Raw genomic sequence first — 17055 nt, forward strand, 5'->3', positions numbered from 1 at the left:
CTTATGCCACCATGGAGACCTCTCACTCAGCACAGACACACTGCTTGCCAGCTTGTGTGTGCTAGTGAGGACAAAACGAGTAAGTCGACATGGCACTCCCCTCAGGGTGCCATGCCAGCCTCTCACTGCCTATGCAGTATAGGTAAGACACCCCTCTAGCAGGCCTTACAGCCCTAAGGCAGGGTGCACTATACCATAGGTGAGGGTACCAGTGCATGAGCATGGTGCCCCTACAGTGTCTAAACAAAACCTTAGACATTGTAAGTGCAGGGTAGCCATAAGAGTATATGGTCTGGGAGTCTGTCAAACACGAACTCCACAGCACCATAATGGCTACACTGAAAACTGGGAAGTTTGGTATCAAACTTCTCAGCACAATAAATGCACACTGATGCCAGTGTACATTTTATTGTAAAATACACCCCAGAGGGCACCTTAGAGGTGCCCCCTGAAACTTAACCGACTATCTGTGTAGGCTGACTAGTTTTAGCAGCCTGCCCCAAACCGAGACATGTTGCTGGCCCCATGGGGAGAGTGCCTTTGTCACTCTGAGGCCAGTAACAAAGCCTGCACTGGGTGGAGATGCTAACACCTCCCCCAGGCAGGAATTGTCACACCTGGCGGTGAGCCTCAAAGGCTCACCTCCTTTGTGCCAACCCAGCAGGACACTCCAGCTAGTGGAGTTGCCCGCCCCCTCCGGCCAGGCCCCACTTTTGGCGGCAAGGCCGGAGAAAATAATGAGAATAACAAGGAGGAGTCACTGGCCAGTCAGGACAGCCCCTAAGGTGTCCTGAGCTGAGGTGACTCTAACTTTTAGAAATCCTCCATCTTGCAGATGGAGGATTCCCCCAATAGGGTTAGGATTGTGACCCCCTCCCCTTGGGAGGAGGCACAAAAAGGGTGTACCCACCCTCAGGGCTAGTAGCCATTGGCTACTAACCCCCCAGACCTAAACACGCCCTTAAATTTAGTATTTAAGGGCTACCCTGAACCCTAGAAAATTAGATTCCTGCAACTACAAGAAGAAGGACTGCCTAGCTGAAAACCCCTGCAGCGGAAGACCAGAAGACGACAACTGCCTTGGCTCCAGAAACTCACCGGCCTGTCTCCTGCCTTCCAAAGATCCTGCTCCAGCGACGCCTTCCAAAGGGACCAGCGACCTCGACATCCTCTGAGGACTGCCCCTGCTTCGAAAAGACAAGAAACTCCCGAGGACAGCGGACCTGCTCCAAGAAAAGCTGCAACTTTGTTTCCAGCAGCTTTAAAGAACCCTGCAAGCTCCCCGCAAGAAGCGTGAAACTTGCAACCCTGCACCCGGCGACCCCGACTCGGCTGGTGGCGATCCAACACCTCAGGAGGGACCCCAGGACTACTCTGATACTGTGAGTACCAAAACCTGTCCCCCCTGAGCCCCCACCGCGCCGCCTGCAGAGGGAATCCCGAGGCTTCCCCTGACCGCGACTCTTTGAACCTAAAGTCCCGACGCCTGGGAGAGACCCTGCACCCGCAGCCCCCAGGACCTGAAGGACCGGACTTTCACTGGAGAAGTGACCCCCAGGAGTCCCTCTCCCTTGCCCAAGTGGAGGTTTCCCCGAGGAATCCCCCCCTTGCCTGCCTGCAGCGCTGAAGAGATCCCGAGATCTCTCATAGACTAACATTGAAAACCCGACGCTTGTTTCTACACTGCACCCGGCCGCCCCCGCGCTGCTGAGGGTGAAATTTCTGTGTGGACTTGTGTCCCCCCCGGTGCCCTACAAAACCCCCCTGGTCTGCCCTCCGAAGACGCGGGTACTTACCTGCAAGCAGACCGGAACCGGGGCACCCCCTTCTCTCCATTCTAGCCTATGTGTTTTGGGCACCACTTTGAACTCTGCACCTGACCGGCCCTGAGCTGCTGGTGTGGTGACTTTGGGGTTGCTCTGAACCCCCAACGGTGGGCTACCTTGGACCAAGAACTGAACCCTGTAAGTGTCCTACTTACCTGGTAAAACTAACAAAAACTTACCTCCCCCAGGAACTGTGAAAATTGCACTGTGTCCACTTTTAAAACAGCTATTTGTCAATAACTTGAAAAGTATACATGCAATTTTGATGATTTGAAGTTCCTAAAGTACTTACCTGCAATACCTTTCGAATGAGATATTACATGTAGAATTTGAACCTGTGGTTCTTAAAATAAACTAAGAAAAGATATTTTTCTATATAAAAACCTATTTGCTGGATTTGTCTCTGAGTGTGTGTACCTCATTTATTGTCTTGTGTATGTACAACAAATGCTTAACACTACTCCTTGGATAAGCCTACTGCTCGACCACACTACCACAAAATAGAGCATTAGTATTATCTATTTTTACCACTATTTTACCTCTAAGGGGAACCCTTGGACTCTGTGCATGCTATTCCTTACTTTGAAATAGCACATACAGAGCCAACTTCCTACAACTGGTTATTTGTAAGTCACTGTTGTCAGGCTCGAAACAAATAAATCGATATGAGTGAAATTAGCTTTGCACGACATATTTTTTACTAAACTATTACTCTCTAGCATTAATGAAGATCTATATATTTTCTAAACTATGGCTCTGGCTGGACATGCGAGTTAACAGATTGTGTCATACTGCATTTATTTATTTAAGACATTTATAGAGCACAGCCGTCCCCAATTTGGTATCCTGGAGCTAAGCAAACAGCAAGGTACCATCCACCTGAGAATTCCATAAGAAAAGTTCAACTGAATAAATTATTTCTTAAAGAGCCAGGCCTTCAAGGCTTTCCTGAAGGACAACATCCCAGATGAGGCCCTTAAGAGAGGAGGAACCTCAATCCACAGCTGAGCTGCTCTCAGAGTGAAGGAACACCCTCCTTGCCTAGACCATCTAAATGTACTTATGCAAACCAGGTCTGTGGAGCTGGAATGAAGATGTCTCCCTGGCATGTATCTCTTTAGTCTCTGCTGCAGAGACACAGGACTTTTTCCGTTTATTGCCTTAAACACTATAGACATGGATTTGATGGGGATTCTCTGTGTCAAAGGGAGCCAGTGTAACCCTTTTAGATTAATAAATGCTAAAGACCTTCAGGGTCTATTCAGTGAAAACCAGGTCTGTGGAGCTGGAATGAAGATGTCTCCCTGGCATGTATCTCTTTAGTCTGCTGCAGAGGCACAGGATCTTTTCCATGTAGTGCCTTAAACACTATAGACATGGATTTGATGGGGATTCTCTGTTTCAAAGAGAGGTAATTCAATTCTTTTAGAGCAACAGATGCTGAAGACTTCCAGGGTCTATTCAGTGCCAGTTTAGCTGCTTCTACTTGCACTCTGTACAGCCTCCTCACCAAAAATCCAGGGGCTCCAAGAAGCAGAGCATTACAGTAGTCTGGTCTAATCGACTGAGTATAACACTCCGCACCAGCAAGGGTTTGGCTTGAGAAGACAGAAGAGGCAACACCTTTCTCAAAACACAAAGGAGTGCAAAGCAAGTGCCTGCAACTTTAGTAACATGATTTTCCAAAGACAACTTGTCAATGAAGACCACCCCCAGGTTGCGTACCGTGGCCGACTGCTGCAGTTCCACTCCTGATGAGAAGCCACAAGTTATGGGAAAGTGTCATAGGAATTCTACTAGCTGTACAGCATAGGCATTCAGTTTCATCCCCATTAAGTTTTAATGAGTTTGCACTCATCCAATTAGCAACTTCTAGCATACCATTCTGAAAGTCAGTCATACTTTCCTCCTGGTTGTTGAAAAAAGATAATCAATTGAGCGTCGTCCGCACAGTTGACTAGACTGATGTTATACTTCTTGATGTGGGTGAGAAGAGGTCTCATATCACCATTGAATAAGACTGGACTGACTGCAGACCCCTGCAGGACTCTCTATCGCAACTTTTTAAATTCAGAATTAAAAGGGGAAAAGGCGATTGCTTGGCACCGACCCGACAGGTAGGACTCCATCCGCTTCAGCGCGGAGCCCCTCACTCCGGCTGAGGCTAATCTGGTCAAGAGGACTGAGTGCTGAGCTGCATCAAGAGCAGCCGACAAGTCCAACGTAATGAGGACTGATGACTGACCACCGTCTCGTCTCATTTGCAACTCATCCACAGTGGGGCTGACTCCGTACCATGCCCAGGTTGGAACCCGAATAGCTCATCCTCAAGGCGGGAGTGAGATTCCAGATAATTAGATAATTCTGGCTTACAGATCACTATACTATTTTCACAGGAAAAGAAGAAGCGATATGGGTCCATAATTACTCAGTGCCAGTGGGTCTGCCTCTGGTTTCTTTAGGAGAGGGGATGGGGGTGGCATCTTCCATGTGGATGGCACCACCCCCGACTCCAGTGATTGATTACACAGCTGTACTAATGGAGGGGAAAGTTCACCTTCCTGAACGTCTTTAGCAATACTCACCGCTGAGATCAAGACTTGACTGCTTGAACTCGAAACTCCCAGATCAAAGAGTCAAAATATGAGCCTTCAAAATTTTTTTTAACCAATGCACTAGTACCCAGCGGTCTGGGCCACTCTGCTAAACAACGGGTCCTCACAGCTACCAGTCAACAGAAATATGAATTTATAGACAACATGCTGAGTGCCATATGTTTGCTTCACAAATCAGTAACCCGATACATGTCCCTGGCATGTATGAACACTACAGGTGGATCAGAAGGATAAATTGTGTGATGCTGACCCTTGCTTGAAGTTCGCAAAGATTATCAACAAATAGATTTGGCTTTGAAAAAGTTCCTGCTGGAACAAAATGCTTTGGCAGGACTGAATTAAGTTGTATTTCTTCTGAATATTAAATCAATTAGGAACTAAGAAAATATGGGCTATACGTGTGATTTTTTTTATTTATTTTGGCCATCCTAAAAGGACACTTGAAGGGAGAGAAACCGTGGAATGTATTCACTAATACAAAAAATATTTAACTACACTTATGATTGTTTTTTGAGAGTGCTTTGCCTATTCACAAACTCTGTAACACCTTGAAACGTGTGGCACATAGGAAAGGTTCAGACTTCTGGACATGCACAAATATTCATCATTAAAGTCCAGGTGCAACAAAATTGAGGCCAGTTACCTTCCAACATTTAGAAGTGTCAAATGAAGGGTCAAAATACCCTGGTGCAATGCCCCTGGGACAATGCGCACCTCATTTTAACATTTTTAAATTCTGGCCGACTACAAATATTTCTTGCACAGGTCGGTGACACTAGTCTTCTGCAAAAGGTTCTATACGATTACGCTAGGTCATGCACTACTAGGCTTTGTTATTAGGAGAATGGGGATCATCCTCAGGGCCACAGGAATGCGGACACTTAACCGCTGCAGAGTTTTCTGCATAATTATGGATTTACCACTTGTACTAAGAGTCTACTGACAACACTCCAGTGATGAGATATTCTAAAATGCCCCATGAAGCTACAGTCCCAAGTAAGCACAACAGGAAGTTTTCCTGGAGGTGTCACAGGAGAATTGCTGTTACCAGCCTCGTCCATTCTGGTTCCCTGGCAGAAATGACAGTGTTTTTAGAAGGGCTGGGAACTAGCTCCTGAGCGCTTCAAGCTCCGGCTTGCATGCAGGCCACGCCTCCTAGTACAAACTCTGGGGTCATAGTCTCTACCACTGCAGGGAACTGTAACCATTGATTGATCCCGCACGATGATGATCTTGGTACCACTACTGCTGGCTCCCCTGGTAGTTAACATGGGTGGTACAAGGAAGCAGCTCAAACCCTACCTTGGCTATTGGACTTACCCAGCCTCCTGGTGGGGCTCATCAGGACGACAAGAGGAGGCAGAAGCCATAATGAGTCGCAGAAGAGAGGCCAGCGCAGACACTGGCCTAGTACCACCACTGAAGAGTCTATATAAAAGTCTGGGTGTGGCAAGGGTAGCCTCTCTTCCGGTGGGGCTAATAGCAAAGGGTTTCCACACCGATAGACAAGAACAAAAGGGAACCAACCAATGGGAGAGGGGGTGAGGCAAAGAGAATTCACAAAAATAGAGATACCCTTGAGCTTGCCACCAGCTGATGAGAAGGTAGTTGAGCATGGAGGAAGTTCTAACTCCTTCACTACTATTCCTTCGGGCCACTGGAGTAGGCAAGGAACAGAGAGGATGGAACCAGGGCCTTACTGTTCTAAGCAAGGGGAGAAGGCTGCTGTCCCTTCAGGATGCCCTGACTCATTGCCTTCTATTCCTACAAGACTCCTGAGGAAATTCTCAAGAAGGAGCAAGCAGGACACATCCAGAACGTTTCTGGTTACTGGGTACTGTGTAAGGTAACCATCCCAATACTGGAGTGGAAAAAGAGGCTGCAAGAAACATGAAGTAACATGCAAGGACTTAATAAAATACCCTAAACCTTGCTAAACATTATTGACAACTCTTATAGGCGAAGCTGTCACAACCACACTTGCCATATAATCTTCTGCCATATAATATGCAGATTTCAGAAGAAAAAAAACTGTTTCTAGATCAAACATTACTAAGAGGCAGTGGCCAAACCCGTTTGCCTTTTATTTGCTAATTGCTGTAGTCACGTGTTGAACTGGTACAAAGAGGTAAAACATTTGTCCAGAAAGTAGTGCATGTTAAAATGACAAAACAGTGAAATCACACTGCCACAAAGTATGCCACATTACATAACATAATATGCATTTTCTTGCTGCATCATATTGCCAACCCTGGAGCATAATCTGGCTATTCACTGAACATTAATCAGAGCTCTCCGCAGAAGTGGTGAGAAAGGTATTACATTGATTGGCACTTGCCTCGGACAGACACTGCGCAGCAATCGATCTTGGTATGGACAAAGCTGGAGAGCACGCAGGGTCTTTTTGTCAAGATGTGTCAAAGGCAGTGATTACATAAAAGCTAGGACACCTGGGGTTTGTTAAGCCAAACTGCATGTTGCCTATGGTAAATGGTGCTCTGCCTGTGGAAGTACAGGGTGCTGCTGAAAAGTGCAGAAATGCCACTGGAGGTGCTTGGAGTCTGTAGGTGCCTCACCATGTACAGCAGCGGATGGGAGAACATCCATACTGGCAGCGCCTTTTGGGCAGTGTACCGGTATATACATATATTGATCCATGAGCAACCACAACACTGGCTCTCTGGTGCATATGGTTGTCTGGAAACTTTTAAGCAATTCAAAGTATTTTTTAGTAAGAAACTGATTGCTAGTTCATTTAGGTCAACAAGTGTTTGAATGTGAAGAAAGAGTATGCACAGTCACACATGATCCGTCCTGAACTAGCAATGAGCTTCTGTCTTAAAGGATTCGTTTTTTTTGTTTTTTTTTTAACATGCACTTTTATTAATTTTAATACGTATATCAAATACACTGTGGAGGCAACGAAGTAAACTTCAAATAAGTGCTGTTACTTGATGAAACTATTCCTTGTATGAGAAACCAGCCTTGTAAAGTTATTTAAGCCAAATGCTTAGGGTTACAGTCAAAAGATAAAAGTCAGTGGCCATATGGGTCAGCAGACCCCCTGAATAGTTGTTGGACACCCCGAGGATCTGCGGAGCACAGGTTGAGCACAGCTGAGCCAGGGACTCCTAGTAGATCTGATCTTTATTACTGTCGGTTGAATGGATCTTCCACTGCTGCCTATTCATTGAATTAATGCCAGAGTGCTAAATGTATTTGCACCCCTAGTTGTTTCTTTGCATGCCCAGTAATAATTTCAGTGATATCCTGACACTGTGTGCATTAACAATCTAAACTATAAATTAAAGCCCTGGTAGATTCTATCAACACATTCGAAGCGTCTCGGATATTTATTCTGATAATCCCCGAATTAAAATTCCATTCGTGCCTATGTATTAAGCAAATAAATAGATAAAATGAATACATAAACTAATAGAAAGTTATTTTATCTGTTAAAGTCCTGGCATGGTTCTCTTCATTTATGCATGTCTGCTATCTCGGTTAATGCCCTGGTTGTACCTATGACCGTCCGGGTGTGTTATGGAGATTAATGCCCTGTTTTCCACTTCCGGGTGTTTTGTTAATGCCCGGGTGTTAATGCCCGGGCACCCACGCCCTGGGGTCCACTGACCAGATCCTCCGACTCGCTGACCCCCTCCGTCTCCAGGTCCAGATCGAAGACCCCGGCCATGGCCGTGTCCGCCCCGTCCTCCCCGCAGATCCGGACCCTCCGCCGCGCTCCTGGGACCAGCGTCACCTGCGGGACCGCGGAGCTCTCCGGTGGGACCGCTCGGTGCGCCTGCGCGCCGCTGGAAGCAGCAGCTTCCGCCTGTCCTGCCTGACTTTCAGTGCGTGGGACGTCATACACGTCCCATGAACAAATGGCTACAGGCTGGGTACCTACGCGCCACTTCGGAGGAAGCCGCTTCCGCCAGTACTGCCTGACCCATCCTGCGAGAGATGTCATACAGGGCCCATCAGGTTTGACGCGTGCGCGGTACTTCGAAAGAAGCTGCTTCCGCCAGTATTTGCTGACCCGTCCAGCGAGAGACGTCACAGAAGCCGCAGAAAGTGAATGACGGCAAGTTGTGCGCCTGCGCAACAGCTGACCACCCAAACTTGTGTCGAGGTTCTACCGTGACGTGTACTTATGAACTCACTCGTCAAAAGTACGTCAGCTATACCGGAAGTGGGGGAGGACTGTTCGACCCGGGCCCAAGCTTAGAATCCAAAATTGGATGACTAAGCGTGGGCAATGACGTCAAAACATAACGTCATCACTGTCAGAGCCCAGGATAGAAATACAATTGGATGACTAAGCATGGGCAACCTTCAATGACGTCAAGGGAATAACGTCATAACTATCAGCCTCCCATAACGAAAGGGGCCTGTTCGGTGGCTGTACTAATGAGGTAATAGAGCAGTGTACATTAAGGCCATGCAAACAGCAGCGTTCCTCTCACTTGGCTCCAATTATTCGCATTAAATTGCTTTTATTTATTTTTTTACTTGCCGGTGACAATTTTAACACCCCATTTGTAGAAAGCTGGCTTAGTGTGTGTTGAGAACCTATGGTGTTATCACCTTATATCTGGTTCAGGTATCCCCTATTAGTGAGGTGCAGTTAGTGTCTAGGGATAGGGTGACCACCTGGCACTGAGGCAAATTCTGGACAGGACTGTAAAAAATTCAGGACAAAGGGTCAAAATTCAGGACAAAAATTCAGGACAAAGGGTCAAAATTCAGAACAAAATTTCAAGAACAAACGTCCGTTTTAAAGACACACGCAAGAGAGGCCATGCCTCACTATGTTGTCAGTGCATTTATTTACTCTTTTTTAACATAGCACTATTTATTCACTGTGGACCTTTTGTGATTGCCTCCTTGTGTGCTACATTCAGGCTTCACATTACGTCCTTGTTCAGTAGTAAATGAATGCCCTTCACAGCAAGGCCATCACCCCTACCCAAATCTACCCGATCTTTCCTGAAGAGAAAGTAAGAGCAAAATTTTGATTATGTTTCTGAACATTTCAAAACCCCTGGCAAACAGTTTGGGAAACGTTAAGGTAATTAACCTTATGCTAGTTTAGACAAATTGAACAAAAACATCTGGCTTACCCCAACCGCCCATGGACTTTCTCCGGTCAACTCCTTACTTACAACCACCTTAAATAATCATTAAGTGCCCTATTTCATGTCTGCTACCTAGCACTAACCCTACAAGAGGTGTGCCAGAAGCTCTGTACCATAGGAAATGGTGGCAAACTGATGGAATGGGTGTACAGACCTATCCTGCAACATGGAAACCACTCCAGGTCTTCTAGTCACACTGCCTGGGTGATTGATGTACCAAACCTCTGCAAGATATGGACTAAAATACTGGACTTTCCCCACAAAGTATCCCACAGCTGCCACTTTAAGTAAATTCATAGTGCTTCCTTGTGAATGCATTCTGCCCGTTGTTTGCCATTGGCCTTGTGGTTTGTAACTCACAATTTGTTGCTTTCAATTTGCTGGCTTTATTTGTTTTAGGCTATGCAGCTTGAATTCCTCCCTTCACTTGCCAAAACCTTATTTACAGTATCCTGCTGAGTGCTCCCTTTCTGTAAACAGGCCTGTAAATCTTGTTCTTATCTTATCATATTTGCTGTGCATTCAAAGAACAAAGTCAAATGTCAGGCTCTGTCTTCGGTGGGAACTTTGGCCCTCATTACGACCCTGGCGGTTTGTAACCGCCAGGGCCGCGGCACGCGGGAGCACCGGCGACAGGCCGGCGGTGCCCCGCGGGGCATTCTGACCGCGGCGGCTTAGCCGCGGTCAGAGAAGGGAAACCGGCAGTCTCCCGCCGGTTTCCCGCTGCCCCCAAGGAATCCTCCAAGCCGGCGCAGCTTGCTGCGCCGGCTTGGGGATTCCGACTCCCCCTCCCGCCATCCAGTTCCTGGCGGTTCTCCCGCCGGGAACCGGATGGCGGGAGGGGGAGTCGCGGGGCCCCTGGGGGCCCCTGCAGTGCCCATGCCAACGGCATGGGCACTGCAGGGGCCCCCGTAAGAGGGCCCCAAAATGTATTTCACTGTCTGCCTTGCAGACAGTGAAATACGCGACGGGTGCAGTGGCACCCGTCGCACCTTCCCACTCCGCCGGCTCGATTACGAGCCGGCATCCTCGTGGGAAAGGAGTTTTTCCCTGGGCTGGCGGGCGGTCTTTTGGAGACCGCCCGCCAGCCCAGGGAAAAACTCATAATACCCTCCGCGGTCTTCTGACCGCGGAGCGGTATTATGGAGGGCGGAATCCTGGCGGGCGGCCTCCGCCGCCCGCCAGGGTCGTAATGAGGGCCTTAGTGTTTACTTTCCTTTCTCTGACTTCAAAGTGAGAGGATTTATGCGACAATCTTGCTGGATACTGGGGTTAGGAAAGAGTTTTTTCTATCACATGACAACATTTAAATAGACTTCAGAAGATATCAGAATTAGAAGTACAAATCAAGCACATTTTTGTTAATTCTGAACTGTGCTGAAAACAAATACCTTTACATGATTAAAACAAATCATTGCATTAGGTGATGCAATTTCCACACATCATCGTCTCTGCACAATATAGTTTGATTTGAAAAACTGTATATCTGTGCAAATGTAATGGTCATTTCAATCAAAAACGTGTTGTCTGTAATGGCAGTGTGTTACCACACCATGCATGCTCCACTCCACTCTGCTCTGCACCACTCCACACCACTGCACCCTACTCTGTATCACTCCACTTTACGCCACTCCATGCCACTGCACTCTTCTCCATTTGGAACCACTCCACATTATGCCACTGCTCTCTATGCTACTTAACACTATGCCTCTCTACTCTACTCTGTATTACTCTTCTCTAAGCCACTGCACTTTACGCCTCTCTACACCACTGCGCTCTGCTCGTCTGCACGCCATACCACTCCAGTCTAGGCAACACCAATCTAATCTGCACAACTCCACTCTCTGCCACTCTGCAACGCTGCACTGTACGCAACTGCACTCTAAGCTAATACACTCTATGCTAATGCACTTTACTCTGTAACACTCGACTCTATGCCCCTGCACTCTACATCAATACACTGTACATCATTCTAATCTACTCTGCACCTCTGCACTCTATGCCACGGCACTCTACACTACTTTACTCTATGCCATCACAATCTATGCCACTTTATGCAACTCCACTCTAACCTGCACTTCTCCACTCTAAACCACCTCACTCTACTGTGAAATAATCTACTTAATGCCACTGCACTCTACCCTGCACCTCTCCACTCTATGCAACTGCACTCTACTCTGAAACAATCTATTCTACGCCACTGTACTCTATAAAACTCTGACCACTGCACTCTAGTTCAATGCACTCTACACCACTGCAAGCTGACAATCTGCAACACTGCTCTGGCCGCCACTATACTCTACACCACTCTGCTCTGTACTACTGCATTTTGCACCAATATACTCTATTCCACTGCATTCTATGCCACTCTACTCTGCCCAATGTCACTCTATGCAACTGCACTCTACACCAGTGTACTCTAAACAACTGCACTGCCCTTTACTCTGCACCACTGTACTCTATGCCACTGTTCTCTGTACCACTCTACACCACTGCACTGGCACTCTACTCTGCAACTCTGCACTCTACACCACTCTACTCTATGTCACTGCACTCTAGGCACTATACTCTACTCTACACCACTCTACAATACTCCACTCTGCACCACTCTAAACCACTACACTCTATGCCACATGAGTCTACTCTGCACTCTATGACACTGCACCACTCTGCATTACTGCACTCTCTGCTACTCTATTGTATGCCACTCTACTCCACTGCACTCTATGTAACTCTACCCCATGCCACTGCACTCTGCGCCAATGCACTCTAAACAACTGCACGCCACTGCCCTCTACTCTGTACCACTGTACTCTACGCCACTGCTCTGTGCCACTCTACTCCACAAAACATCACTGCACTGACACTCTACTCTGCAGTGTTGCACTCTCCACCACCGTACTATACACCAATGAACTATGTACTACTGCATTCTATGCCACTGCACTCTATGCCACTCTACTCTGCATCACTCCACTCTACAGCTCTTTGCCCTACTCTGCACCACTCTACACTACGCCACTGCACTCCCTGCAACGTGAGTCTACTCTGCAATCTATGCCACTGCACCACTCTACACTACTGCTCTCTCTGCCACTCTATTGTATGCCACTCTACTCCACTGCACTCTACGCCACTCAACTCTGTCCCATGCCACTGCACTCTAAACCACTGCACTCTACGCTAACGCACTCTAAACAACTGCACTGTACCCCACTGCACTGTACTTTGCACCACTGGGCTCTACGCCACTGCTCCTATGCTACTCTACTCCACTCCACACCACTATGCCACTAGCTTTAAGCCATGCTGAACAGCAGCTACTCTGGTGTATAACATGGCTAATGCTAAAACACATTAGCAAAGCCAATAACTCTTTCGTAGATGAGACCAACTGGCTTTGCCAATGTTTGTTAGTACTATGAGGTACCGAGGTACCAGAAAGAACTGTAAAAAATACAATTACATTATAATAAAGGCTGCTACAAAATGCGCAAATACATTTCGGTTAAATAAAAAAAAAAGCGCTTCTCAAATACAGATTTGAATAATATACAGTTTATACCTAGTGCAAAACATTTTTTATAACACTCCATTAAAACCACACACTCCACAGCTCACCTTGGAAAACCATTACAATACCTCTCTGAAAGAAATATCTTTGCCACCAGAAAACTTCAAGTGGCTCCTTTTAGTAAAGTCAATGCAGGTTTTCAAGCCCCTTTGTATTTGCAGATTTACAGGTGGCCCACATTTGCATGTGTTTAGGGAAGGAGACCCCCTGGCAAGAAGGGCTTTTCTTATCTGTCTGCCCCTCCCTCCCTCAGAGCACAGGAGAGCCCCTGCCTTCCAGCCCAGCTGGGGAAACTCCTCTGCCCGTAATTTTGCCCTGCCTCCGTTGCCCTTTAGCTGAAAGGCTCAAATTACGGACAAATGCCGTCCGTTAAAACTTTCATCACGGACAACGGACAGCAGGGCGAAATTACAGACAGTCCGTGAAATTTACGGACGGGTGGTCACCCTATCTAGGGAGCCAGGGCTTTCTCGAAGTAGCTGTGGATGAGCAGCCTAGGAGACATGCAAAGCTTATGCAAGTCCGCTATAGTCACCCAGCATTTACACACATTAAATAACCACACAGTGTTACAAAAATAAAGGCACTTTATTATAGTAACACAAATACTAAAATACTGGATATGCAATACTCCACTTGGAGGTGAGTAAACACATTATTATATACACATTAGAAGTCAGTGATTAGCATAGAAAGCAATAGCAAAAAGAAAAACAATAGAACATAGTGTTGGCCCAATGGGGGAGACTAAACCATGTACTAAATAAGTGTAATGCAAAAGGCAGTCCCCCACCCACGGAAGTGGAATTTGTAGAGGGGAGCTGGAGGAACTAGGAGCCCCAAAAGGTAAGTACCAGGGAGCACCCCAGCGACCGGGGAGAAGAGTTAAGTACCTGGTTTTCCCCCAACCACACAGGTAAACTTTGGAAAAGGACTGTGTAAGACCCAAGCAAAACTGGAAGAATCCAAAGGTGGATCGTGACAGAAGTGGACCTGCAAAAGAAGTGGACCAATTCAAGTTGGAGTGTCCAGTTTGGGCAGAAGCCACTACCCACCCTTCTGGGATGCAGGACCAGGTCAACGGTGGAGACCAGGAGTAAGCTGTGCAGCACTGGAGCAGGAGAAGAGTTCCAGAAGTGAGGGAGGGGATGTCCCACAACGGAAGTACAGGTGCAGTTAGTCAGTGCTGTTGGAAAACCACCAACAAGACTTGGCAAAGGCAAAAGTCGCAGATGAAAAGTTGCAGGGCTGCCGGGGAGCTGCAAGGCCCAGGGGGACTCAACCCACAGAGGGGAGTCCCAGGTGACCCTCAGCAGTGAGGAGAGTCAGAAGACGAGGATGCAGCCCCCACAGGCAACTCACAGGCAGCAGACACAGGAGTCGCAGTGAGGCCCAGTCAGCACACCTGAAGAGGAGTCCCACGTCGCTGGAGCAGCAGACAGGAGGCTGTGCTTTTCAGAGAAGAGTGCTGGAGGTGGGGGCTACATGGAGCCTGAAGATCCCTTGGAGGAGGAACAAACAAGCCTTGGTAGCTGCTAGTATCGCGGTGCACTGGGGTACTGTCCTGTAAGGAAAGGCAAGAGCTTATTGTCTCCCAAGTTGGACAGCTGGTAGAGAGGACCAATGGGACCACTCCAGACCATCACCTGTCATGTAGGATCCACGCAGTCCCAGAGGAGAGAGGATCCACGCAGCCGGTGATCGTTGCAGTTGGTGCTTGCGGATTCAGGGGAGTGACTCCTTCATTGCAAGGGAGATTCCTTCTTGTGCAGGCTGAAGACATGTCGCCTCAGAGGATGCCCAGCCAGGGAGATGTTGCAGTTGCTAGAGAAACAATGTTGCACAGCAGAATCATCGCTGGAGTTGCAGATTGTCAGTTCCTGGAGGGTCCAGTTACAATCCTGGTGGCCAGAAGATGAAGTAAACTATGCAGAGGAGTACTGCTGTACAGCATCCATTTTAGGACATCCTCATTCCTCACTCCTCATCCCTACTTCTCATCTCTGCTTCTCATCCATCATCCCTACTTCTCATCCGTCATACATCATCCCTACTCCTCATCCATCATCCCTGCTTCTCTTCCTTCATCCCTCTTTCTCATCCATCATCCCTACTTCTCATCAATCATCCCTACTTCTCATCCCTCAGCCCTGCTTCTCATCCCTACTTCTCTTCCATCATCACTGCTTCTCATCCCTATTTCTCTTCCACCATCCCAACTTCTCTTCCATCTGGGTACCTAGGGTTCTTGATGAACCTACAAGCCCTATATATCCCCGCAACTAGAAGAGTCCGGCAGATTTAACGGTATATTGCTTTAAAAAATCTGACATCGCAGGAAAAAGTTACAGAGTAAAACGTGGGGAAAAATGGCTGTTTTTTTCACCTCAATTTCAATATTCTTTTATTTCAGCTGTTCTTTTCTGTAGGAAACACTTGTAGGATTTACACAAATGACCCCTTGCTGAATTCAGAATTTTCTCTACTTTTCAGAAATGTTTAGCTGTCTGGGATCCATCATTGGGTTCTCACCCACTTCTGTCACTAACTCTAAGGAGGCTGAAAGCACAAAAAATAGTAAAAATGGGGTGTGTCCCAGTAAAATGTGGAAATTGTGTTGAAAAATGGGGTTTTCTAATTCAGGTCTGCCTGTTCCTGAAAGCTGGGAAGATGGTGAGTTTACCACCTCAAACCCTTTGTTAATGCCATTTTCAGCGAAAAAAACACAAGCCTTCTTCTGCAGCCCTTTTTTCCCATTTTTTTGAAAAATACGAAATGTTTGCTGTATTTTGGCTAATTTCTTGGTCTCCTTCAGGGGAACCCACAAAGTCTGGGTACCTCTGGAATCCCTAGGATGTTGTAAAAAAGGATACAAATTGGGCATGGGTAGTTTATGTGGAGAAAAAGTTATGAGGGCCTAAACGCAAACTGACCCAAATAGCAAAAAAAAGGCTTGGCACAGGAGGGAAAAGCCCTGGAAGCAAAGGGGTTAATGACTGCATTTAAACTGGTAATTCTTATGGTGACATAATGGTGTATTATTTGGGTTTTATTATGGTGAGCCTTTCACAAAGCCAATATGCATAGTACTTAGTAGTGTGTGTAATAAATGTACTTTTTGTTTTTCAAAGAAAAAGCACTGACTGGACAACCATTTATGGAGAGTGTCAAAGCTCTTAGAGAGTTATATGGAATTGAGACAGAAAAGACTGAATCTGAATATGCGGGTAAATGCAGCAACACTGCAGTCAAGAGTGCGTTATGAGACATGTGATCCACATAAATGACAAAGAAGGAAAGTAACTCCTACCCATCCCCACCACCCGTCTCCCTCACTTAGCACCCCAACAGCCTGTGGCTCCCACCCCAATACTTCCCAAACAAGCAAGCATTAAGACAATTTGTAGGATTCGTATGCAACCACCATTTTGAAGCTAAGCGAAGGAAAAGTCAGTAGTGTTTTGCTTTAGGTTTTGATAGAGAAGGAACCTATGTTAGTGTCGGTCTCTCAACCAGAGTGCGTGCGTTTATCAGAAGTAGCAGCAAGGGCATTCCGGGTCCCCATCTCCAATCACCAGGCCCTTCTTCTCCTTCTGTAGTAGGGGTGTTGGGCTTACAAGTTTGTCAATGCCAAAAGCACACTGCTGCATCTCTAATCTTCCTCCAAGGAATAACAAAGAATGTGCAAGTAGGTTCTTGCTGCATGCTGCGGCAATGGCTCCTCATGGGGACATTGGAATGATACAGGTAATGTCGCTGCAGTGGGAGCAACATGGCGATGGCCTTTGACGGAATTTTGTTCTTCCTAAGGTGGTCGGTCTATTTTTATGCACCAAATGATCATTTGAGAGCTATGATAAACATGAGGAAACGTCCTGCCCTTCTACTAATTGTCCCCGTCT

General features: G+C 47.0%; 1 protein-coding gene across 1 annotated transcript in view; it reads right to left on the reverse strand.

The window, feature by feature from the left end:
• Positions 1-8287, reverse strand: part of RPS6KB2 (ribosomal protein S6 kinase B2) — an 81181-nt gene extending 72894 nt beyond the window's left edge. The window contains exon 1 of the mRNA XM_069232926.1: positions 8076-8287. Coding sequence (XP_069089027.1) covers positions 8076-8135 — 60 coding nt within the window. The 5' untranslated portion in view covers positions 8136-8287. The remainder of the gene's footprint in view (positions 1-8075) is intronic.
• Between the last annotated feature and the right edge of the window lie 8768 nt (positions 8288-17055).

Source organism: Pleurodeles waltl, chromosome 4_2 (assembly GCF_031143425.1).
Source record: "Pleurodeles waltl isolate 20211129_DDA chromosome 4_2, aPleWal1.hap1.20221129, whole genome shotgun sequence".
Classification (NCBI taxonomy): domain Eukaryota; kingdom Metazoa; phylum Chordata; class Amphibia; order Caudata; family Salamandridae; genus Pleurodeles; species Pleurodeles waltl.